The following is a 27,140-nucleotide window of genomic DNA, read 5'->3' on the forward strand; positions in this document are numbered from 1 at the left end:
CACTCGCCGCGCGGCGAGCGCGTCTTAGGTTCTAGGTTAGCTCGGTCCGCGCGGCGCGCCCCGAGGGAGGGGTCCCTTTCCCCTAGTGTGTGGAAGCCGAAGGCGAAGCTGGTCGACAGGGGGCTCCGCGGAGCCTCCCCGCCCCTGCAGCAGGAAGGAAGTAGGATGACCTCAATAATGAAGAGTCGGGCGGGGCGGTAACTAGAGTAAGGCAAACAAACACTTGGCTGAGGATTTGGCTACTTAAGAAAAAAAAAAATTTTTTTTTTTTTCATTTTGTGTGGTAGTACCTGAATGGAAAAACCGTCTCGCACTTTTCTTTGAAGACCTCCCAAACGCCCCTCCAGCCCCAGACTGGCAAACTGCAAAGGGGAAACCCGCTCCTTGTGCCTCAGGTTCCTTATTTGTAAAAGGAGGAGAACAGCTCAGCTAACGGACACTTCTGGATTTTTTGTCCCTGGATCCTTCCTTGTGCACAAGCCTGAGGGGCATGTTCTGCAGACCCCCGTCAGGTTTGCCTTGAGCGGGAAGCAAGCCTGAGCAGAGTGAGACTCCTGTGGGGCTTCGTCTTTCCAGGGACCTACTCGGGATGGCACCTGTGTCCAAAGTTGGATGGATCCCAGCAAGTTTATGGGTCACAGGCTCTTTGCAGCTCTGTCCCATGACCCAGATTTATCCTGGCCCAACTTCCAAGATGAGAGAATTCAGCTACATCCAAACTGAACGAAAATAGGTGAATGTGACTCCAGGACCTCATTCAGTTTTACATACATCACTTTGATCTTATCTAGTACTTTAACTTTCTACAGCAAGATCCACGCTGTTCTTTCATTTTCCAAATAAGAGGCCTCTCTCTGCAGCAAATGGTAAACTGACGAAGGAAGCTGCTAAAAATTGAAGTAAAATTCTTGGTGTTCTTTAGAAAAGGACACCTTCTTCACATGTGGTCTTTGGACCACATCTTTTCAGTGCCTGAAAAGATGCCAGATGATGCAGCCACTGCTCTGGGGAATTAGAACATAAAGGCTCTTCCCAGCACACCTATCCCAGCAGCTATGTCATTTTCTAACTGGATGTTAATCTGCCAAGGAGGCCAAAAGGGCTCACCATCTTCACGACTGCCCACAAAAGCTAATAAGAGAAACTTTAGGCGAAGCTTCAGTTGTGATTGTTCCAAGGAGCAAATTTCCATTCACTTTAGTTTTCCTTGCAAAAGGGCCTCCTAAATCCGGATAATTTAGAAAATCAGTGAAATGAAAGGTCAACTTTCAGAGTTTACAAAGACTCCTTGCTTTGTTTTTGACTTGTGATGAGCAAGTTTTGCTTTGAACTCTAGTCATCCAGTTTAAGTGCACTGGCCTCTTCAAGATATCATATAAATTGTCAGAAAGATAAGGTAACACTAATTGCCTAAGATACTCAAGTGAGAGAAATGCTTATGACTTTTGGTTTAGTGAAATCAACAGGATTATTTAATTTATAGAACATTTTTTATCTCAAAAGCACATTACACATGCTGTCTTATATCCTCTGAACAGCCATTTCAGAAGGGGGAAGAGTGGAGAATGCCTACTCATGGAGGAGGAAACAGACTTGTTCAAGCACTAGGACGGCACCAGCGTCCCTGTTACAAACCCAGGGCTCTTTTCTGAAGCAGAAAGCTGGCTTCTAGCTTTGCCACAAACGTTCTGATAGTTACATAGAAGAAAAAGATGCAGAAGAAATTTAAGCATTTAAGCTCAAAATGTAATAAGAACTAATCACTTAAAAAGGCCTAGGTGTCTTAAATAAATAAAAGTCACACTATTTGGATAAAACCAAATGGGTGTGGGGATCCCTGGGTGGCGCAGCGGTTTGGCGCCTGCCTTTGGCCCAGGGCGCGATCCTGGAGACCGGGGATCAAATCCCACATCAGGCTCCCGGTGCATGGAGCTTGTTTCTCCCTCTGCCTGTGTCTCTGCCTCTCTCTCTCTCTCTCTCTCTCTGTGACTATCATAAAAAAAAAGGGGGGGGGTTGAAATTTTAAAAGGCAGTTAATTTTATTTGACAGTTAATTTTAAAAGATGAAAATAAAAACAAAATCCATTAAAAGTGGCATAGTAGATGCAAGTTTCTGCTTTTCAGGGGGAAAAAGCCCGTTTTCTTCTGAAATTGGTTATTCTCAGTTAATGGAGCCAAGATGGCATTCAACTTGTTGTCAACGGATTAAAACACTACACTTCCTTCCAAATGGAAATAAATCTTTCGCTAATCACCAACATCCAGAAACTAATACTTTCCACTAATTGTTTTAGCAGTCTGTAGTAGAAGCCACTCTTTTGGGTATAACTGCTTCCTCCCTTTTACATCCTTTCAAATCATTTAAAATGAGTAGGAACAGGAACATAGAAAAGAGAATCTGGGATGATAAAATACAGTATTTTACCCATCCCACCAAAACCAATAGATTCTTTGTATAACACTGCTCTATATAACTTTCATGTGTCTATTCCTATTGGATGGGTGGAATGAGAATACCAATCAGTGATTTTCTTTGGTCTAAGTCTCATTTAAAGAGTTTCAACTTTTAATCCATGATAGGAAAAGAAATTACTAAGGAAAACAGAAAGGTATTATTAAGGAATAATTAAATAATTATTAAATAATTATTAATTATTATTATAATTATTAATTATTAATTATTATTATTAATTATTAAATATAATTATTAAATAAAAATAATATCTATTACTAAGGAAACAGAAAGGTATTATTCCCCAACCTCCATTACAAAATACCCTGTCATATTTTACAGATAAAGTTAGAGAACTCTGAAAGGGTCTGCTTGGTTTCCATTGGGAGGAAGGAAAGTAAAAGGGAGGGAGTAAAGCAAAAATGCACCACTTAGAGAAAAGTCCTAGGTGATACCTCACATTTTTAAAGTGCTTTATGTGAGAACTTTACACATATTATCTTTTGGTGTTGACCTACTTGTGGGATAGGGAAGAAAACAGTTACTATCCTTACTTTGTACGAAGAAAAACAGAACAGAGACTCAAAGAGGTTAATGACTTGCCCAAAGTGAAGGGCTTAGTATTGATTTTGCTGGCACTACAGTCAGGTCTTTATCTTCCAGTCCAGTGCCTGTTTTGCAAGTGGCCAGGCAATGCAGAAAAGGAGGGCTTAGTGGTGTTCAAACGTGTGGCAGTCAACAATATTCTCCTCTCATTCATAGGAGAGATAATGGTGTCTTTTTTTTTTTTTTTTTAATGATAGTCACGGGGGGGGGGGGGGGCAGAGACACAGGCAGAGGTAGAAGTGGGCTCCATGCACCGGGAGCCCGATGTGGGATTCGATCCCGGGTCTCCAGGATCGTGCCCTAGGCCAAAGGCAGGCGCCAAACTGCTGCGCCACCCAGGGATCCCCAGATAATGGTGTCTTAACTGAAGAGGTGGACTTTGGGGAGGAGCCCATTAATAATATATAGAGCTCTAAAAATATAAAACATTCTAAAAATAACTGGTAACAAACTAAAGGATTATTATCAAGGCCAACTCTTTTGAAGGTAAAGCATTTCAGTGCTGACATCTGTTGAACAAAAAGAACATTCCTATGGGTTTATACTCTTGTAGGGCAACCCCAGAAAAGTAAAGGCGGCACTCTGAGATTTTTGTCAATTAGTTTAATATATGTCCATAGGTAGTTCATATGAATGCTTAAATTACAAAATTAGCTGCCATGGTCCAAATGTGTGGGACTTTAAGAAAGCTCTTATTAATCAAAAGATAGCTAAGCATATCAACTTTGATTTCTAAAATGTATTTTAAACTTTGTAAAACAAGGCTAATTCTAGAATTATATAGCATTAAAGTAATTAAATCTTATGTTATTTTGTTATTTTAATAACTTAATTTCATGAACTGTTAAAAAAAATATTACATTTGCATCCCCCAGTTTACACATTTCTGCATTAATTTAGAGAAAAATCCATGTGAAAAGTTTTCATGCAGTTACAAAGGCAGCAGCACATACTGCTTTCACAGCAACTTGTTATTGCCTCAGAACACACCTGCACATAAAGCATCAACAAAAAAATATCCACCCACCCCTCTCCCACCAAAAAAAACCCAACCTTTTCCCATCCCCAGCAAAAATTACCTGGTACAAGCAGTGACTTAAAAAATGCTTTCTTAGTAGGAAGCATTTATAAAATGCAGAAATCTGAACAAGCTAAATGCTCGTGCAGATAGATGGGCCTCTCCCCCAAGAGTTCCTTCCCCAAGAGGCAGAAAGAACTCTCAATGGTTTAGGAAAGCTCATTTTTAAAAGTATATTTATGCATATTCATGGCTATTTCTTTAAAAGAATATACCCAGCCTCAATTGTGGAAGAAATAAAAGCAGAAGGAAAAGCAAAGGGACACAGCCATAACACAGAGAATAGAGCTTCTCCATGAACATCCAATAGTTTGCAACAACCAAGAAGGAAAAACATGTAACTTCACATAGACCACTGATCTGATCTAGGTGAAGCAGTGAATTTTTCATGCATTTGTTACTCAAGGAAAACGCACAACCACTTAAATACAGCATTCACATTGTCATTAGCTTGTGGTATCAGGTAAGGAAAAAACTGTGCTCCTGTGCTACCTATCCTTAGAATTTTCCATGTACATGTGAGTATCCTAAGTCCTAGAGATATAACACTGCCATCAGCACCTCCCACCTACAAAACATACACTGAACTACATTATGTTTTGAGTCCCTGAAATTTCAATACCACATATAGTGTTCTAAATTTAATTTTTTTTACAAGGTTAATGTACACACAGAAGAAAACATCAAGCAATGTTTATTGTGCAATTCCAATAGTTATTTGTGGAATCTTGGCTTAGAGTCAGTCTTCATAGCCTTTGCAACTACCCAGTTTAAACAAAAAGCAACAATCTAATTATGTATCTATAAATTTCATGATATTTCTTCAAACATCAAAGCACTAAAAGCACTGATGATTCATGTTATAATTTTAAAAATATTTTAAAACTACACATATATCATTCCCTTTATAAAGTAATCAAAATAATTTGGTTATCTGGAAGAGAAATACTGAAACAGAGTCCTTCCATTGCATCTATAACCTCTGTAAAACTCCATATCAAAAACAGAACAGATGATGAAATAAGGATTTCTTAGTCACTTGAGAGTGAATTTTAAGATGAGAAATTGGTATTTTTTGTTTCCTGTGAATTCAGAGCTTACAGGTGGCATCAGGACTCCGATCTCTGGGATGACTTTACATGGCTTTCACTTTGATTTGTTTCATTTTCATTTGCTTCTTCTCTAATTTCTTTTGCTCACGCCTCAAGGCAGCTTCCTAGAGAAAGGAAATCCAAACTAAGCTCTAAGTACACATAAAAAAATCAAAACTAGAATACTGCCTATATTATTATTCAAAAACCTAGGCTTGTACCATAAATAACTTTCTAAAAGACAGTTATAAAAATTGCTAATCCCTATGTTGGTTAATGAAAATCAGCTTAAAATGAAGTAGCAGAAAAAAAATGAAGTAGCAGTAACTAATCTCAAATTAGAAAGAAGTTAAACGCTATATTTAAGCAGCCTTGTTATTCTGATTTTTACTATACTCAAGAAACACTAATCCAGCTTTCATCATAACATCTATGTGTATCTGCCAAGGATTTGTACTTCAATTCAGAAAAACTTAAGATCTCCTTTTTCAGTCTGTTAATTGGGCATCTCTTCTTAATAAGCATAGATGTTAAACCTGAGCACAATACTTTAATGCATAATGTTAAACTGGGAGTTTTTATCATATTTTTATTTATGAATTAGGTTATATTAAAAGAGAAAAATGAGCTCCAAACACATTATTTTAGTGGCAAAAGTCACTGGTTATTGTTATCTGTACTAAGGGAAGCCTTAGAGATCAAGTCAAAATATGACCTCACTGGTTGGTTACTAGTCATCACATCTGATTAAAGATTATTTCAGCGGCAATCTCAAACTTCATTTTTTTTAGAAGTTTGGGGTAGAAATATCCTGAGAAACATACTCCTCCACTAGAGGACTGAGAAGATACAGAACAGGAAAAACAGAAGCATGTAGCATATACAGTTATTGATAGTATTACAAATTATGTCTCAAAGGGTCATTTGTAAATTGGTTTGGGAAGTATTGATTGTGTTAGGTTTCAACACTAGCTCAGAAAAAACTACCTCTACAGCATGGAAGCCTGAAAGTTTATCCATCCATAGCTGTGCTCTTAAGTACCCTGAAGAACTGAACCATTATTGTTAACACCACTTTTATGGGAAAATTAACAAAATCGAATGACAAATGGTGAGGAGGCCTGACTATCCCGGGCAACTTTCCTCAACAGCATTAGTGACACTCCTGTACCCATGGCGCTACACAGCCACCTCACTGTTTCTTGCCAGCAGGTCTCCTGATTTTCTTCCATTCTCAAGATTATTCTCTTTAGAACTCACATCTCCCAGAACTTTGTTCTCTTCTTTTTTTGACTAGCATTTACAAGGTTTAAAACTGTAGAGCTAGACTATTGCATCTTACTTCACAAAAATGTGAGAACATGCTGATGTTTCAAACATAACATACTACAGCCTAAAAAGCTCGAGTTTGAGATCCCAGTTATGTACAAAATAGAAAACAAAAATACAAACAAAAAATATTCAGATTCTCTAATTCTATAAGCAAATTAAACATTTTATAAAATGAGATACATTTGGACCATAGGGCATATGTTCTGTCTTCTATTAAAATTCCTAATTTCAAAAACATAAATAAATAAATAAATAAATAAATAAATAAATAAATAAATAAATAAATAAAATTCCTAATTTCTTTCTACTTCAGTTAAGTACTTGGCTTGAAAGATGATAGTGGAACTTTCAAAATGGGATTGTGCTGGGGAAGGGCTAATTTATATCATTCTCTAAGATCACAGACTCAATCTAACCTGGTTCGAAAGGGACAGATTATTTTTCTTAATAGTGCTATCACAACTAATAATGTCCCAAGTGCAGAGAAATGCTCAACTTTTACGCCTGTGTACACTCCTGCACAGAATTTACCTTCACGGTCAAATGGCATAATAGGCATCCTTCTAAATCCTAGTTTTACCAAGCATAAGAAAAGTCTGTCTTACCTCCAGCCTGCGCTGTTTCTCAGGATCTTCCTCATTCATGATTCGCTCCTTCTCTGCTCTTTTCTTCTCCTCACGACGTGACTGTGCGGCTTCCTGTCTTTGCACGTGTGTCAGCTTCAAGAAGTTTTCTTCTACCCGAGCTCGGTTTTTATCTGCTTTCTGTTTGCCCTTCTCCCCAAGAAACAAAGCGTTTCATAAGAAGTCCATTTCAATCCAACGGAACCATGTCCCATTTAGTATTCTTTTATAGGAATACTTTTATAAGACTATTCCCATTTAGCACTTTAGGTCACCCTGCAAACTAGCAAAGATACAATCGCTAAAATCATTGCTCTCTGACTCCTCTGGGGGGAAAACAAAATAAAAGATGCCAACTTATAATAAAAGCTGTGGGTCTTACTTCTCTGTTGAGTCGGAACTTTTTGGCTTTATCAATAGAATAAATCACCATGTTCATCAGGGGTAGCAAAGCCTCCATATCCTTTGGATAAGTGTTACCTGAGCCAGGCACTGGAAAATAAAGCCATTTTCCTATTGAGTTAATGGCAACATTAATACTTCTGGGCCCACCCAACTTTTTTTTTTAATTTTTCTTCCCACCCCCCCCCACTTTTTTTGTATTAATAAATTTCTTTCTCCAAGTGTCATAGACAGCTAAAATGCAGCAGAAAATACAAATTAAAATAAATAAAAGGATCTCTTATTGAAGAAATCCCAAAACCAATAAGCAGCCAAGCTTAATGCAGTTTTTTATGGCTATCATTTAGGAGGGAACAATATTCTCAAGATAATCATCTCACAGAAAATGAACCCAGGCAAGACCACAGAGCACTTACCATTAAATGTAAACAATAGTGTCCTCTTAGTGTCAGGCAGCTTTAAAGGCTGACCTTCCCTGTTATAAAAGAAAGGCTATTTAGAAAGAACACAAGAAAGATACTTTCCATTCACATAAATCACCCAACTCACTTAGATGAATAGATATGTGCAGATAATCAGTACAGTATTTGGCTTGGCATCCCCAAGTTAAATATAATCTCAGAACCTGAAGGAGATTTACAGGTCCCTTGGTCCACTTGTCTTATCTGATGGATGCATTCCCAAGTGATCTTTATCCTATACTTGAACACCTCCAGTGAAGCTTCCCAGGCATCAGGATATAGTCCTATCACCTGGGGAGCCAGAAATGAGCCTATGTTTAAGTATGAGGCCCACATTTTAAATAATATTTTTGCTTATTTTGATGGATTTTTATGTTTTACTTCCAACTCCTATCTTTCTATAATGAAGCATCTTATTTTTGAGTTAGGCTCAGAATATATTTAGAAATGATTTACTATAGCATATATAATTTAGTTCTGACTCACCAAAGATCCTTTTGTAATCTCTATCAACCCTCCTCTCCTCCCCTCATACAAAAAAGGCTCCATGAATGTCACATGCCCACAATGTTGTTACTGAGTTGAGCAAGGCAAGGATGATGCAACACTATCTATCCACATGCATAAAGACCCGAATAATTCTGACACAGAACTAAAATCCAGATTGGCTTTTAACTGTTCTTAACTCCACAGCTTATGAAAGGAAAGCCCTTAACCAAAAATTTAGGTCAGAGCCAATTCTACATCAAGGGTAAACTTAAATAAGTATCCACTCCTGAGAAAGGATCTGATTACAAGTAACAAATTTAAGCTCTGAATATGAACATTCAAACAATGTTACTCTAAAGCCAGGAACCCTATGCACATTGAGAGCATCTGATAATATACTAGGAAAGAATATAACAAATGAAACCAGAAAAGGTCATGAAAAAAAATGCAGATATCTCTAATCAAACATAAGTCAAAATCACAGATTCGTATCATAATTTTAAAAAGGAAAAGTAAACTACTACAATGGACAAAGAAATTAGCAATTACATTTTCTTAGTATTTCTTAGTATTTGCCATTCTGTAAAAGTTTCATCCATCCCACTGAGTGGCTGGTAAATAATGTGATGACATACTGCAATCTGGGAGGCTTTGTCTGTTTGTCTCCCATAGGTTTTCAATTACTTTCATGACACATGCAGTCCAAGCAAAGGAAAACTTAGAATGCCTGTCATCAACTTCCCTCACTCATTTGGTAAGAAAAATTGGAGAAGCACCTTGCAGGTGTTTCAACAAAGAAAGCTAGTAGGGACAATTAACTTCAATATTTTTATCTCATACGTACTCTTGCATAATTTTTGGACCAGAGAACTGGTCTGAAAAATGAACGGATTCAATCTTGTCAGCATAGTGTGTAAGAAAGTGAACCATCTGAAAAAAAGAAAAAAAAAATTTAAAGTAGGGTTTGATGCATTTCCCTTTTTTCATAAAGATATTCACTCCTTAATCCTTGCTTTTTCACAACAGCATTAAGGTTAAAGCTTTTTAAAAATAAAGTTTAAATAAGAGAAGGGATCTCTCTACAAAGAAACTAGTACCTTTCTTTAGTCACACCAATGATCAAATTTCTTCTATGAGCAGCTGAACAAATGTCTCAAAATAATGTTCTAAAACAAGAACAAATGCATGAAGATAAAATCTAAAATAATTTCAGGGGATCGTCATAAACACATCACCTTGAATTTACATCAGAACTGTCTTTGAGCTACTCTATATTTTTATGATGCTAAGATGTACTCCTACCATTCCACAACCAATAGAAAAAAAGGATTCCCTATGCATCTACACTAATGGACTAAATGACATGGTGATGAGGATTAATCCTGTAGTCCTTCTACAAAAACTTGAAAACCATTAGCAATCCTAGGAATAATTTTCTCTTGATTCAGAGAGAAATTACTTGACTAGTCAAACTCGTTTTTGATAAGTTAATCTACTGCTAAAGAAGGTATTTTAATGTTTGTGTGGGAAAGGAATACAGCATTGCCATAAAATGAAGAACTTGCACAGTGTGACTTTTAGAGTGTCTTGTGAGCGCTAAGGTCTGCAAATGTATGTCTTCTATTGCATTTACCTTTGTATCCATCATTCCCTCTGTGACTTCTCCCATCTCTGACAGGATGGCCAAGGAGTCTGGCAGTCCATACTTTGCTCCAGACTTAGGTTTGTCACTACAAAACTCACTCTAGAGGAAGAAGTAATTGAAGGTAAGACATATTTTATTATGCACAAACTTTTTTTCCCTCAAGAGAGTATGTTCTGACCTATTTCAAAGTGGTGCTTAACAATTCAAGTGATAGGAAAACCTGGGTGGCTCAGTGTTGAGTGTCTGCGTTCGGCTTGGGGTGTGATCCTTGAGTCCCAGGATCAAGTCCCATATCGGGCTCCTTGCATGGAGCCTGCTTCTCCTATCTCTGACTCTCTCTGTGTCTCTCATGAATAAATAAAATCTTAAAAAAAAAAATTCAAGTGATATAATTAATTACCCTATGTTCTGAAGTTGACTGCCTATGTAATAAAGAGGAACAATTCTCCATGTATTTGAGTTGGAAAAATGAGACATACCAGATCTTGCATCTCTTTCTGAAGTCGCACCAAGGCTTTCCGAGTGCCAACAGCAAATACATAGGTATCCATGTCTTCATCATTCATGGTTACTTTTATTTGCTTAAAGACAACAATAACAGAATTCACCTGTTAGGTTCTGTGATATGCAGAGTTCTATGATGGCCCCCGAGAGTCCCACCCCCTGAGGTCTACATTCTCCCCTTGAATGTGAGAGGAACCTGTGAGTATGATGGCTATCACTCCCATGATTATGTTGTGTCAGAAGCCTGCTGATCAGATGACACTGAGTTAGTCAAAAGGAACTTTATCTTGGAATGACCAATCAAATGAGCCTTTAAAAGGAACTACGCCCAAGAAAAGTCTTGAAGTAGGAAAGGGCTTGGGTGGGGGGCTATGGCAAAGACCTCAGAATGGCTTCTAGGAGCTGAATGGTTTCCAGTTGGCAACAGTAAGAAAACGGAGACTTACAACCATGGGGACCTGACTTCTGCCAACAACGTGAATGACCTTGAAAAGAGGAACTCAAGCTCTCGAAGTTCAAGTTGCTGAACAACTGGACTTATTGGGAGGATAGTGTACCCAGAAAGGGCCTGGGAGCCCTCTGTATACCATCCCCATGCCCATATCTTGCCTCTCTTCCATTGGACTATTCCTGAATTGTATCCTTTATAATAAACCAGTAAATATAACTAAAGCTTTCCTGAGTTCTATGAGCCATTCTAGCAAATTACTGAACCCGAAAGGAGGGCCATGGGAACTCTTGATTTATAACCAGGTAGTCTCAGAAGTATGATAGCCTGGGACTTGCAAGTGGCATCTGAAGTATGAGCAGTCTTGTGGGACTGAGACCTTTATCTTATTTTAAATATTTTATTTATTTATTCATGAGAGAATAAAGGAGACAGAGGCAGAGACACAGGCAGAGGGAGAAGCAGGCTCCATGCAGAAACCTGACGTGGGACTCAATCCCGGGACTCCAGGATCATGCTCTGGGCCGAAGGCAGGCGCTAAACCGATGAGCCAACCAGAGATCCCCACATTCCCTTTTAATGTGTTTTCTTCTTGACCTTCATGCCCTCGCCCCTTCTCAGAGCCTCCTAGACATAGACCCTTTGGACCGAGTTTCTCAGGGATGCCCATGCCGCCCCTCAACCCCTCCCGGCATTGGTCTGCAGTCCTGCCCCGGGAGCCGGAGCCTGGGTGTTGGGGGACCTCTTGCCTCAGCTGTACAATTCTCTCCCATGGGCGTGATTTTGCCCTAACTGGTCGGACATAACTCGGTGCTAAGAGAGTAAAGCTGTGCAGCACCAAGGCACGGAAGCTCGGTATGTCCGCACAGCTGGGCCCAGCTTGTGCCCCTTGGAGCCTGAAGCCTGCCAATGCTCCAGGAGGCGGCATCAGAGAAAGACGCCCCAAGTTGAACCGGCCTGACCCCCCTCCCTGCCCGTCCCAGGGAAGCCCTGTGAACCTGAGCCAAAGGGCTGATGTGCACTTGTTTACTATGTAAGCAGGAGTAGAAGAATGTCTGATGTACAGTGGAACCTTGTACAGAATAAATAATAGCTTTGAGAAGAAAAAAAAAAAAAAGGACTGTGGGACCCATAGCTGTGTTTCTACCACCTGAGAGCAGCATTCAGTTCTGGTACAGAGAATAGGTCTAAAGAGGCACTGATTGGAGTGGAGGGTATGAAACTGCACACTGATCTCTTTGAACACAAGCACCTCATGGTGCAAAGGCAGCTGTCCAATTTCGTCATTGACACAGATGTTGAATTGCTGAATCTTGGTGGACAATGGGGGAATATTTTCAATCAGGCACAGAAATGTTCTAGAACAAGAAAGAAGAAAGTTTCCAAGTTCTGGCACTCTGGCCAGGCCCGGGTGCATCTGAGAGAAAGCTCTCCCGCAGAGCTGCAGGTGCCATAGTGGGATGGTGTGGCTGTATCACAATGGTGACTGGCTAAGCTAGTAACCAAGGTGGTTAAAGAAATCCCCGAGGGGCACCTGGGCGCTCAGTGGAGGAGCGTCTGCCTCAGCTCATGTCATGATCCCGGAGTCTAGAGAGCCTGCTTCTCCCTCTGCCTACATCTCTGCCTCTCTCTCTGTGTCTCTCATGAATAAATAAAATCTTAAAAAAGATTTAAAAAAAAAAAAAAGTCCCCCAGACCTTTAACTTGTAGAATCTGGCACTAACTCCAGTGTACAATGTCAGAAATGAATTGAACTGAATTGTTGGACCCACAGCTAGTATCTAGACAACCAGAGAATTGGCTGTTCATGTTCGTAAACACCACAGATAAACAGTTTTTAATACACTGCATTGGACCAGAAAGATAAAGTTATAAACCTCAAGAGCCTGGTATGTTAAAACATGGCACTATTTGTCATATTAACTATATCTAAAGATGTCTGGGTCAAAAATTATCAGTACGTAGAGGGAAGTGTTAAAGTAGAGAAATCCAGGAAAGACCTGGCAAGATGGCAGCTCTAAAAGGATAGGTTTTCTGTTCTTCCATCATTGAATAGAAACTACACAAAACAACACCTTAAATAAAATCCAGAAAAGGGGCTAAAAAATACAGAGACTTGTGTTTATTGAGGCTGTCTTTATAGAAAAAATAAGAGATAAAACAATGGCTGATTCAGAGAAAAAGACATTAAATCTACCTCAAGAAAGAATTGGAGAAAAAAAAACTGAAAATGATTACAACATCTGAAGAATAATTTAGGATAGCTGAAGATGCAGCAAAATTTCCTCCTTTCTACCTAGTAAGATGGTATCTAGTAGGAGAAAGAATGATAGGACTCTTAACCATAAATGATAGAACTCTTAACTAACGAGGCTTTAAAAATTAGTAGATTAAACCACCAGTGGCCATATAAGACAAAATGAAGTGAATAAAAGATACAGATTTGCAACTAAAAATGAAACCTTTAAAATAGTAACCATGGGGACCCCTGGGTAGCTCAGTGGTTGAGCATCTGCCTTCAGCTCAGGTTGTGATCTGGGGTCCTGTGCTCCCATGGGGATCCTGCTTCTCCCTCTGCCTATGTCTCTGCCTCTCTTGTGTCTCTCATGGATAAATAAATAAAATCTTAAAAAAATAATAAAATAAAATAATAACAATGAGTTTCAATCCAATGACATTCCGAAGTACATAATCATATTACTAATACAGCACTTGTTTACCAAATACTCCTTTGTATTTTGACATATATGCACACATCTCTTGTTCTACTAGTTCATATAAAAGAGACTGTATATTTTGGTTTCCTGTAGCACAGGGAGCCAGTACAATTATTTATTAAATGAATGAAGGGAAGGGCTGGAATGTGGTATTTCTGACAAAGGATACAATTTGCAGATTAGCATGTTGACTTAAACAAAGGGAAGAAGGTATACAAAACAGTAAGGTCCCTAGATCATGATTTGAACTCATTCAGCCCAAAATGTGTTATTTGAAGAAAATTATTTAAGAAATCCACCTTATTATCAAAGATAAAAGCATTAGCAAGGCACAGAGTAAGATGAGAGTGCAAACTAACTGTGACAACTGTTTCCCCTCCATTATCCAGATGGATTCAGTGAATCTACCTAGTGATAGAGTAGTATCTCCTTCCCTACAAACAGCACATGTTCCCCACTCCCCACAGTTGGTACACTAAGTAGAAAATAATCCATCGACATAGAAAAGGGTCCATTTTTGGCAAGGAACACAAGTTGCCTGAAATTCAGACAGAATACAGGCAAGGAATGGTATAAGTTCTAAGAAGTTAAGAATTTAATCTGTACAGAGAAAACCAGTAGGAAGAATACATACCACTTGATCACTCACTGGTCTCATCATTCGGGCCAGGACATTCAGTAAGTCTTGTCTCTTGAGGAACTGACAAACCAAGAGAATAGTTGCAACTTTTATTACTATAAAGACCTTGAAGGGGGAATCGAATGTTTCAAGAAATATACTCTACATTTGCCAATTAGTGGAAAGAGGATTTTTACATCTAATTTTTAGCTAAAAGAAAAAGGATAAGACAGTAAATTTGGATTTGGAACCACACTGGAAAACAATTAAAGGAAGATATACGTTGTACCACTAATTCTGAACTTACCCTCAGCTGGATGAGCATCCCTTCACAGCACACTCGACCAGAACACCACAAATTGTAGATATGCTCATTCTCTTGGTTCAGCTTTCCTGTGCTTGTTGCTTCTTTGTTAGTTCCATCATCCCCTAGGGGTAAAACCATTTAATGTGATTCACCGAAAATGTTGGGGCCTAATCATCACACTTCCTCCACTCTGACCCCCAAATGATCATAGATTTAGGGAAGCAATACTTTGCTATCTTACAGAACTCTCCTTCGGACATACATTACAACAGATGGTCATCATTCCTTTAAATACTCTTTGTCTCCATCGAAAAATTATGGAGGGGCACCTGGGTAGTTTAGTCAGTAGAGGATGTGACTCTTGATCTCGGGGTTGTGAGTTCAAGCCCCACAGTGGGTGTAGAGATTACTTAAAAATATAATCATGGACTCTAGTGTTACCTGTTAATGATGATTAGCTCAAAATATAAATTTCTCAAAAGTAGATACAAAATGGATGGAGCAAAGTCAGTTAAAAAGGCCTGTCAAAGGTTAAAACAAACAAACAAAATTCCTAAGCAGTGAATAAAAAATACCATTAATACAAACTATTCAACACTCTTGCCTATGTCTCCTGTGGATTAACTTTAACCAAATTTGCTTCTCCAACAGCAACATGGTAACAGTTGGTATTAAGAGTTGTATTTTAGATCTAGAAAGAGCTCAAATTCCAACCATTTCCTTCTTTCACGTAATTCATGCAGTGTAGTATCTGTTCACTGAATGAATACAAAAGAAATTGTTCAACCTCACAAGGGAAAGCATAGTGACACACCAAATGAAAATACGTGAAGAGAAGTGGAAGGCATTAAACGCTGTTTTGTTTGTTTTCCTGATTTCCAAGTAAAAAAGTACTCTGAGGGATCCCTGGGTGGCGCAGCGGTTTGGCGCCTGCCTTTGGCCCAGGGCGCGATCCTGGAGACCCGGGATCGAGTCCCACGTCAGGCTCCCGGTGCATGGAGCCTGCTTCTCCCTCTGCCTGTGTCTCTGCCTGTCTCTCTCTCTGTGTGACTATCATAAATAAAGAAAAATTTAAAAAAAAAAGTACTCTGAAATGCTATGGTACAGTGGAGAGAGAGAGGGCATGGACTTTGTTTTTTTTTTTTTTAAGATTTTATTTATTTATTCATAGAGATAGAGAGAGAGGGGCAGAGACACAGGCAGAGGGAGAAGCAGGCATCATACAGAGAGCCTGACGCGGGACTCGATCCAGGGCCTCCAGGATCACGCCCTGGGCTGCAGGCGGCGCTAAACCGCTGCACCATGGGGGCTGCCTGAGAGCATGGACTTTGAAAGCAAGTAGACTGGCTTCTCATATCATGGTTGCAATTTAATAGCTTAACATTTCCAGACTTTAGTGCCTTTTTTTTTTTTTTTTTTTTTTTTTTTTTTACTTTAGTGCCTCCTTAAGAAAAGAAACTATATCCAACTGACAGTGTTGTTACAAGGATTACATAAGAGGGCACATGGGTGGCTCGGGTCATGGTCCCAGGATTGAGCCCCATGTTGGGCTCCCTGCTCAGTGTGAAGCCTACTCCTCCTTCCCCCCAATGCCGTGCTCTCTCACACACACATTCTCTCCCTCTCAGATAAATAAAATCTTTAAAAAACAAACAAAAACAAAGACTACATAAGAAACAATGTATGCAAAGTACCTAGCATAACATATAAACAGTAGGCTAAAGAGCTGAGCAGATGGATACTTGCTTACTAAAAAGAAACAAAGTGTGAAAGGCCAAACTGAGATGAAGGTGGAGTGAGTCCACCTTACTCCCTCACTACACAAGCATGGGGCTTCCTCTAAGGTACTTCAGTGTATACCCTTTCAATGGATTTGAACTAAAGTTCCCAGAACTTGAGGAAATTCTGAGGGATTTCTAATTTCTAAAAGATGAAATGAAAACATCAAGCTACCTAAAATGTCAAAATTCCTTTTCAGTTAGCCAGACTTCTATCAACTTGTTTTGATAGCACTGTGAACCTTATTCTAATCAGAAGCTGTTTAGCAATTATTGATTAATGAAAAATTAGAAAATTACTTTTTATTTTTTTTATTATTTTTTAAATCTACGATAGTCACAGAGAGAGAGAGAGAGAGAGAGAGAGAGAGGCAGAGACACGGGCAGAGGGAGAAGCAGGCTCCATGCACCGGAAGCCCGACGTGGGATTCGATCCCAGGTCTCCAGGATCGCGCCCTGGGCCAAAGGCAGGCGCCAAACCGCTGCGCCACCCAGGGATCCCAGAAAATTACTTTTTAAATGAAATTAATTCAGTACATAAAACCTAATAAAAATGGGATCCGGGCAGCCCGGGTGGCTCAGCGGTTTAGCGCTGCCTTCAGCCCTGGGCCTGATCCTGGAGACCCAGAATCGAGTCCCACATCAGGCTCCCTGCATGGAGCCTGCTTTTCTCCCTCTGCCTGTGTCTCTGCCTCTCTGTGTGTGTGTCTCTTATGAATAAATAAATAAAATCTTTAAAAAGATAAAAAATGAGATCCTTCTTCAGAGGAAAAAAGAAAAAGCATCCTCTTCAGCAGTCCATGAAAGCAGTTTGATGCTTATACTAAAGGGAATAAACAGTTCTTACAAGGTAGTATTCAAGCATGCAGCTGGACTTGTATTAGCCTAACTTACCTACTAAGGTAAAGTTGCTCTCCAAAAGCTCTCTGTGAGTGTTAAACCAGGCTTGAGCAAGGCGGCTATTTTTATTCTTCCCAATGATATAATTCATGATGTAAGCGAGCAGACCAGTTACCATCAAAATTTCTAGGTAATAACTCTCCCAACTGTTCTGGAGGTGTGCAGGAACCTAAAGATGAACAATCATTCCATTTAATGTTGGCTGAGGCTGAAGGATGGAATCTGTCTAACTCATGGGATAAAGGATAATGAGAAAAGTGGATAATTTAGATAATTGACGCTGAATATGGTTATACTTTGAAAAATATGCTCATTTTAAAGATGAAAAGATTCTTTAAAGAAATGTGAGGACAATCAAATGGAATGAAAAGCTGGAAAGCCCTCTGTATTAAACTTGATTCTGGGTCTTACCCCCAAAGAAACCCAGTTTCCAGTCTCTTCATCATTCCTTGATAAATACAACTAGGAGGGCTAGAATAAAAACAGGGGTTGCTCCTCTAAGTGTGGAGTTTTATCAGAAGAATTGATGTCAAGTTCTTTCACAGCTCCCCACTATTACATCAACACCAGCTATATTTAATGATATTTTTAATTATATTTCTGGAATTAGTAACAGCTATTTTGTTGGTTAGTCTGGAATTCAGAATCCTATATACCTACATCAACAATTGTTATTGGGTCTTTATTTTTGCTAGAAGAAGTATCTGGTTTGTCTTCATAACCTTCAAATTCTTCATCATCATATGGCTCACTCTCCGTATCTCCCTCCTACAAAAACGAGGAACAATCTGTTTTCCCCTACAAATGTGGCCAGTAATTGCATCTCATTTTTGTAGGCAATATTTGTAGAGGAAAACAGAACATGTAAGCAGCAGCACAGAACACAGAGATATTCCAAGTTTATAACAAATGATAACTCTCCATGCATTTGAACTTTGATATAATTCCCACCTATACACAGTTCTATTCTCCAACCATTCCAGGTAGGCTTTCCATAGAGAAGAAAAATATAATTCATTCTTCCATCAGTGTAAAAGGTGGAACATATCACAAAACATTTAGAAGAGCTCTGCCTACTGAACAAAAATGAAGATAGCAGAGAGTAAAGGTCTCCTTAGATCTGGGTATTACTTTTAATGTCTGGGAAAGGGCCAGTTACAAATCTTCTAATCTTTCCACTTTCCCAAGAATCAAGAAAAAGAACCTCACCTGGGTATCTGCATCTTCAAAATCTCCTTCTTGGTTTTCATCCTGCCCTTCCAACTCCACAGTGGTCTCGTCTTCATCATCTTCAGTAGTTATCACCCGTTGAGGAGATTCAGTAACAGAATCTTCTGTGACATCCTCAAATTCAGCAAAGTCATTATCATCATATTCTACTATGTCTTCCTCATCCTCAAAATCATCAAACTTGGCTTCAGAGACACTCCCGAACACCAAAAGGACAACACACAAAGCAAGGGAGGCTTTCATTGCACCTTAAAAATGAGTTAAAAATAATAATAAACCAAAATTCTAAATGGACAACTACTATATATATATATATATACAAATCAAATTTTATAGTTAAAAAAATCAATCTGTGACTCTCTCCTGCTTTTTAAAATTTTAATACTATTCACTTCATTTTTGTTTAAAGATTTTATTTATTTATTCATGAGAGACACAGAGAGAGAGGCAGAGACACAGGCAGAGAGAGAAGCAGACTCCATGCAGGGAGCCTGATATGGGACTCGATCCCGGGACTCCAGGATCATGACGCCCTGGACGGAAGGCAGGCACTCAACTGCTGAGCCACCCAGGCGTCCCTAATACTATTCATTTCAGATAGCATTATATAAAGAGCAATGAGGGGAGGGTCAAGAGGTCTGGGTTCTAGTCTGGACTCTGCCACTAGTTATCTGTGAAATCCTGGACAAGTCATTTAATTTCTTTAGGTTGGTTTTCATTAACACTGTATATTCAGTAAGCATTTAAGAACTGGGAAGCCGTATAAAGAAATAAGAATGAAGGACGCCTGGGCAGCTTAGTGGTTGAGCGTCTGCCTTCAGCTCAGGGCATGTGTGATCCTACATTGGGCTCCTCACGGGAAGCTGGCCTCTCCCTCTGCCTATGTCTCTGCCTTTCTCTGTACATCTCTCATGAATAAATAAAAATCTAAAGAAAAAAATGCAATTATCTTTTTTTATTTTTTAAAGATTTTATTTATTTATTCATGAGAGACACAGAGAGAGAGGCAGAGACACAGGCAGAGGGAGAGGCAGGCTCCATGCAGGGAGCCTAACGTGGGACTCGATCCCAGGTCTCCAGGATCACACCCTGGGCTGAAGGCAGCGCTAAACCACTGAGCCACCCAGGCTGCCCGCAACTATCTTTTTTTTTTAAAAAGATTTATTTATTTATTCATTGGGGGGAGGGGGCAGAGACATAGCCAGAGGGAGATGCAGGCTCTTTGCAGGAGCCGCACGTGGGACTCGATCCCAGATCCCAGGATCATGACCTGAAGGCAGCCGCCCAACCGCTGAGCCACCCAGGTGTCCCAAAATGCAACTACCTGTTAGCAGTAATACATAAATAGAAAAACCATTTGTCCTCAGATCAACTTTGTGTGTGTATATGTGAACATCATCATCATGAAAGCAATGTTTAAGATATAAAAGTTCTAGGGATGCCTGGGTGGCTCAGTGATTGAGTGTCTGCATTCAGCTCAGGGCATGATTGTGGAGTCCTGGGATTGAGTCCCACGTCAGGCTCCCAGCATGGAGCCTGCTTCTCCCTCTGCCTCTCTCTCTCTCTCTCTCTCTCTCTGTGTCTCTCATGAATAAATAAATAAAATCTTTGTTAAAAAAAAAAAAAGAGAGAGAGAGATATAAAAGTTCTAGGCCCTGTCCTAAAGGCTTTACAGTAAAAAAGCAACAAATTTAATCCTCATAAAAACCCTTTGAGAAAAGTAGCATTAACATCTCCATTTCACAGATAAATAGAAATGAGATGCAGAGACACTAAGTAATACAAACACCAAGTGGCACAGAGCTATGATTTTGATCCCAGTTATGCTTCCAAAATCCCTACTATGAACCACTTCTCAAGATGATTTTCAAATGTAAGCCAGTGGCTGTGATTTTACATCATTTACTTAAAAGTAGTAATTTTTTTTTTTTGGTGGGCAGCAAAGCAAGGTTTATTGAGTGAAAGTAAAATTTATTGAATGATAGAGTACAAAGATCCCAAAGAGGACCCGAGAGAGTTGCCCAAAATAGTAATTTTTTGTTAACAAAATTGTTCCTAGTATACATAATGGGATTATATACATCAGCATTTCACAGCTTTCTGAAGAGAACACTAGGTATTCCACCATCTAAACAAGTTCTGAACCAAGAAATACAATGAAATCAGATCTATGACAAAAACGTGCCAAATGATATGAAAACATCTTACCAAACAGGTAAGGCTTTACCAAAAAGGGAGAACATTTGATCCACAGTTTGAAGCATAGTTAGATTTAAAACATCAAATCTATTTAGGTTGTATTTCTAGTTCTCCTTTCTCATCTGAACACGAGCCCTATAGCACCAATTGTGTAACAGACATGTCCATTTATTTTTAATATAGTTTTTTTTTTTTTTTTATGATAGTCACACACAGAGAGAGAGAAAGAGGCAGAGACACATAGGCAGAGGGAGAAGCAGGCTCCATGCACCGGGAGCCCGACGTGGGATTCGATCCGGGGGTCTCCAGAATCGCGCCCTGGGCCAAAGGCAGGCGCCAAACCGCTGCGCCACCCAGGGATCCCAGACATGTCCATTTATATGCCCTACTCACTTTTTCTGTACAGGGTCAAATAATAAATATATAGGCTTTGTGGATAGCATACTGTCTCCATTACATATTCTTCTTTTCAAAAACAATCCTTTAAAAATGTAAAAACCAGGGGATCCCTGGGTGGCTCAGCAGTTTAGCGCCGCCTTCAGCTTGGGGCATGATCCTGGAGACCCGGGATCGAGTCCCACGTCGGGCTCCCTGCATGGAGCCTCCTTCTCCCTCTGCCTGTGTCTCTGCCTCTCTCTCTCTCTGTGTCTATCATGAATAAATAAATAAAATCTTTAAAAAAAAATAAAAATGTAAAAACCATTCTTAGTTCATAAGCTATACAAAGACAGTCTAGTCTGTCTCTCAGGCTGCAGCCTGCTGACCACTGCCCTACAATCACCTTAAAACGAGCAGGTACCTGAATTTCTCTATCTCTATAATATTAATCCCATTTTCCAGTCTAGTCTGAAAGAAAGATATCTCATTTTTCACTTTCTTTTTCCTTTGATACCTAAACAGACATCAAATCCTGATGTTTCCTTCGTTGGTTCCCAAAGCCACCATGATAATCCAAGTTATCACCTGCTGAAGAATCACAGTGATATTCTAAATGATCTCCCCATCTAAACTCTCTCCTTACCCCCTTCTTCTCTTCCTAAAAGACATCATATTCCTAAAACACAACTTTTATTCCATAAGAATTTAATAACCATCAAAGGTTAACCAATTCCTATAGAATATTATAAACCCTTCTGGCTTTCACTGCCTTTCATAAGATAATCCTACCATATCTAATCAAATGTACCCTCACTGAACACATCACCACATCAAATACTATGCCAAGAGAAGTAAAACATCATAAATTTGCATGATACTTTAGCTGCAAGGGATTGTGTTATATAGTATTAGTTATGATAGTAAAAAATTTGAAAAGTTGGGCTAAACTGCGGGTACATACAAAAAACAAATTCAATTTTTTTGTCCATTAAAAATTGTTACAGAGCAGCCCAGGTGGCTCAGCGGTTTAGCGCCACCTTCAGCCCAGGGCCTGATCCTGGAGACCTGGAATCAAGTCCCAAATCAGGCACCCTGCATGGAGCCTGCTTCCCCCTCTGCCTGTGTCTGCCTCTCTCTCTCTCTCTGTGCCTCTCATGAATAAATAAAATCTTTAAAAAAAAAAAATGGTTACAAATGAAGTAAGAAGCTCTGTTTTTGTTTTTGTTAAAGATTTTATGTATTCATGAGAGACACAGAGAGAGACAGAGGCAGAGGGAGAAGTAGGCTCCCTACAGGGAGCCCAATGTGGGACTCAATCCCAGGACCCCAGGATCAAGACCAGAGCCGGGATCAAGACCAGAGCCAAAGGCAGATGCTCAACCACTGAGCTACCTAGGCGTCCTGAAGCTCTGTTGCTTTAAAAGCAAATACACATAAACAAAAAGGTTTTGACATATATCTATAAGTAGTTACTTTATATGGTAAGATAATGCGCATTTTGCCTTTTTAATTTTCCTATGATGTGCTTTTGTATTAAAAAGTTCTTGGGGGGGGATCCCTGGGTGGCGCAGCGGTTTGGCGCCTGCCTTTGGCCCAGGGCGCGATCCTGGAGACCCGGGATCGAATCCCACGTCGGGCTCCCGGTGCATGGAGCCTGCTTCTCCCTCTGCCTATGTCTCTGTCTCTGTCTCTCTCTCTGTCTCTCATGAATAAATAAATAAATAAAATCTTTAAGTAAGTAAGTAAATAAATAAATAAATAAATAATAAAAGTTCTTTAAAAAAATAAAACATGGTTCCTGTACTCAAGAAGTGCTACAGACTATGGGATAGCTATAGCAGGGGTCTGAAATGACATATTTTAGAAGTTTGGTACAATGAAACATTGGGTTTGTAGACCTAAGTTAGTTAGGGTAATTAGGCTAGAAAGACCAGCAGGAGCCAAATCATTATGATCCTCATTTAAATACCACACTAAGAAGTTTGGATAATTAGAATCAACTAAAGGACTTAGGTAGGAGAGTGGCACCATCAGATTTGCAATTTAAGCCTGATAGCTTATACATAGGGTGAACTGGAATAGGGCACATGAGGCAGGAAAAATAGAAGTGGCTGAGACAGATAAGAGATAAAACAGGATTGAACTGGCAGTGCTGTTGGGAACAAACAGGAAAAGAGATCTGAGAGATACTAAGAATTATGCTAGTCAGCATGAAGTGACTGGATATAGGGAATGTGAGAAAGTTAGATTTGGGTGATTCCAAGTTTTGTCTTGAACAAAGTCATCCTTGAGATAAAGAATAAAGGAGAAAAATTGGGGGAGGAGGCAATAAATTTATTACCTGTTGAAAAGTTTGGAATATAAAAAATAAAAGTTTGGAGTATTTTCAGGTAGTATGTTGGATGATTAACATTTATCTCTTAATGTTCACAAAATCCCTATAAAAAGGAATTATAACCTATTTTACAGATGGAGAAAAAGAAGTAGTTTGAAATATAAGTCTGGAGTTCAGGATAGAAGCCTAAGATGGAAACAGAGGTGGCGCCAGAATGGATGAGATCCCCAGGGAGTATTAAGAGTTAGGAGAATAAAAAAAACAACAACACCCAAAACTCTAGAAACAAATCATAACAGCTTAAGAGTTAGGCATAATAGGAAAAACTGTAATGGGAAACTAAGAAGGAATGGTTAGAAAAGAAAAAGAGACTCTGGTCAAAGTGGTATCATAGAAGTCAAAGGAGAAGCATATTTCTTTTTTTTTTTCTTTTTTTTTTTAAATATTTATTTTTTATTTATTTATGATAGTCACACAGAGAGAGAGAGAGAGAGAGAGAGAGGCAGAGACACAGGCAGAGGGAGAAGCAGGCTCCATGCACCGGGAGCCAGACGTGGGATTCGATCCCGGGTCTCCAGGATCGCGCCCTGGGTCAAAGGCAGGCGCTAAACCGCTGCGCCACCCAGGGATCCCGAGAAGCATATTTCTAAGGAAACAAGAGCTCAGTTTCAATTGCTACAGAAAGTTCAAGTAAGAAACAGAGCAGAAATTTCCAAATACTAACAAAATCATATTGGCAACTGCAAGGAGGTGATCGAGACAGAAGCCAGAATGTAGGGAGTTGAGTACTAACAGAAGTGAATGGGTGGCAAAAAGGAGTATACAGTACTCTTTCCGGGTACTCTAGGATAGTGAATATTCTATATCTCATATTTACGACACTATAAATTCTTAAAGGAATTAGTTGAATATCAAAGGTTATTGCCCAATACCTTGTAATCCATGGCTACTCAAGAAACATACTTAAGGGACGCCCGAGTGGCTGAGTGGTTGAGCATCTGCCTTTGGCTCAGGGCATGATCCTACTCCAGGGATGGAGTCCTGAGTCAGGCTTCCTGTGAGAAGCCTGCTTCTCTCTCTCTGCCTATATCTCTGCCTCTTCCTCTGTGTCTCTCATGACTAAATAAATAAAATCTTAAAAAAGAAAAATACTTAAGATTCAACAAAATTCATAAAATTTGAAAGGCACAAATGATTTGATAAATGCCATAAAGGACAGGCCAATAGCATATCCTTTCCAATATCTGATCTTTGAAGTCAGCACCAGGGGACATTTTATGGAAAAAACATAGCTGCTTTCTCTCTCTTTTTTAATTTATTTGACAGAGACAGCACACGTAGGGGGAGCTGGGAGGAGAGGGAGAGGGAGGGAGAGGGAGAAGCAAGGCTTCCCACCCAGCAGGGAGTCCAATGCAGGGCTGGATCCCAGGATCCTGGCTGGGACCATGACCTGAGCCACCCAGGCACCCCCACAGCTGCCTTCTCAACACCAATCTTTTTTTTTTTTTTTTAAGATTTTATTTATTTATTCATGAGAGATACAGAGAGAGAGAAGCAGAGCCACAGGCAGAGGGAGAAGCAGGCTCCATGCAGGGAGCCTGACGCAGGAGTGGATCCCGGGACTCCAGGATCACAATCTGGGCCGAAGGCAGGCGCCAAACCGCTGAGCCACCCAGGGATCCCCCTCAACACCATTCTTAAAGAGGTTTGTGATATGTCTCCAAACATCTCTAGCTTACTTTAATAATATTTTATTATAGTCAAAAGTGGAAGAAATATGAAAAAGAGCACATAATTTGGTGGAGTTACATTGTTAGAAAAACATCAGCTCTACCATTTACAAGCCATACGATCTTAGACTAATTACCTAAAATTCAAAAAAAAAAATAATAATTACCTAAAATTCCCCGTTCCCCACATACAAAAGAAGGGATACCTATTCACTATTTGCCTCACTTATAAGGCTGTAGTTGGTATTACAGGAGACATGTGCCTGGCACATACAAGGCTTTCAATAAATACTAGTTCTCATTCCTTCCTTCTCCTGTGCCTTATGAACACACTTTAATATTTGAAATATTAAATATTTTAGTGCTTCCCTTTCCAGATTTGTTTTATACTTTTTCAAAGAGAAGCAAATAAAGATTAATATCGGCACAGGCCACTTGATTAACCGCCAGAAAGTCTCATTATTTCAAATTGAACTTCCACCTAGAATGTTCACACCACAGAAACATTTCTAAGATAACTTAGCACTGTAACAGGCTTCTTCAAGGTTATTTGGGTTAAAATTATCCAAGTCACTTATATCTTGGCCTTCCCTCTGAGAGGTTTCTCTGCTGCACCTGTCATCTCATTTCTCAAAGGCACAACTCCTTGCCAGGACACCCGCTCCTGAGAGTCCTGGGCAGGAAACACAAGCACTAACAAGTCTGGGGTCTGATAATCTCCTGCTAGCTCACTCCGTAGTCTCCCGGTAACTGGGTCTGGACTTAAAAAACCTGAAGAGCAATAAATGAGGAAATCATTCCTTGTCACTTTAGATTAGGCCTTTCTGACAAGTGCCAGACTACCAGACTTCTGCAAATCATGTAGACATTTCCTTGTCTCCTTACACCCGTTGGATAAAAACCGCCTTATGTCAGAAACCTTCAGAGAAGACTGACCAAGAGACTGTTGCTTCTGTTAAGCCACCAGGGTCTAGTTTTTTTCAACCATGGAGAATCAATTCATCCTAACAGTTATACTCCACTCTCCCTGCTGCACACTGTAAGCTTCCTGTAACTTTGCCCTTCTAGTTGGCATCTGCCCATACCTCTGCGGGGAAGTTCTCAAAAACCGTTAAAATCACCCCAACCCCGAAGACCAAGAGAAAATGGGCCTTGGGGTGGACGACGTTTGCTTTCTGTTTTTAAGAAGGTCAGGAGAGGTGAGAAGGCGTGATCCATGTCACCCGGGGCCTGACTTGGAGGGGCTGGGTGGTAAAGGGACTCGGCTAGGCCACGCAACTTAAAGTCACCGCTCGGCCTGGCCCGGCTGCACCGACTAAACACGTCATGGCCCGTTTCCTACCTGTACCGGCGGCAAGAACTCGGCCCGACACTCCTGCGGCCGCGGCTTCTCGGCCCGGCCGCCACTTGCGCGGTCGCCGCGGTTTTACTGCCCCTAGATCCCTCTAGGACACAGCCGGACCAGGTAGCTCAGTCACGCTGAGCCACTCTTTACGTAGTCTCCGCCATCCGTTACGTAGAATGCGTGCGGACTGTCCGCGCCTGCGCGCGGCGAGGGGCGGGGGGCGGGGGAGCGGCCTGCGGCCTCAGGAACCGCGCGAGACCTCCTCCTCCCCGCCCAGCAGAGGCAAGGTGGGGCCGCTGGGAAGATTACATAATCTCGGCTCGCGGGCCGGAACTGCCTACGCCGATCCCAGCCCTCTCCGCTAGGGTTCAGTCGAATTGTCATCACTCTGAACTGGTGCTCCGGAAGCTAAATGTGGCCATGGTCTATGGGACCACGTGGCCAGAGACATGCGGAAAATGTTGCCTAGGT

The 27,140-nt window shown here is 40.2% G+C and overlaps 1 protein-coding gene across 1 annotated transcript; it reads right to left on the reverse strand.

Moving 5' to 3' along the window:
• Positions 1-4,295: 4,295 nt before the first annotated feature.
• CCDC47 (coiled-coil domain containing 47) lies at positions 4,296-26,814 on the reverse strand. Its single transcript, XM_055316648.1, has 13 exons — positions 26,667-26,814; positions 18,662-18,930; positions 18,113-18,220; positions 17,447-17,621; positions 14,775-14,896; positions 14,483-14,548; positions 10,659-10,760; positions 10,168-10,278; positions 9,379-9,464; positions 8,001-8,059; positions 7,565-7,674; positions 7,165-7,332; positions 4,296-5,352 (listed from the first exon to the last, which is right to left on the reverse strand). Exons 2-13 carry the CDS (start codon positions 18,923-18,925, stop codon positions 5,272-5,274), a joined length of 1,452 nt encoding a protein of 483 aa, XP_055172623.1. The 5' UTR covers positions 18,926-18,930; positions 26,667-26,814; the 3' UTR covers positions 4,296-5,271.
• Between the last annotated feature and the right edge of the window lie 326 nt (positions 26,815-27,140).

Source organism: Nyctereutes procyonoides, unplaced genomic scaffold (genome assembly GCF_905146905.1).
Source record: "Nyctereutes procyonoides isolate TBG_1078 unplaced genomic scaffold, NYPRO_anot_genome, whole genome shotgun sequence".
NCBI lineage: Eukaryota > Metazoa > Chordata > Mammalia > Carnivora > Canidae > Nyctereutes > Nyctereutes procyonoides.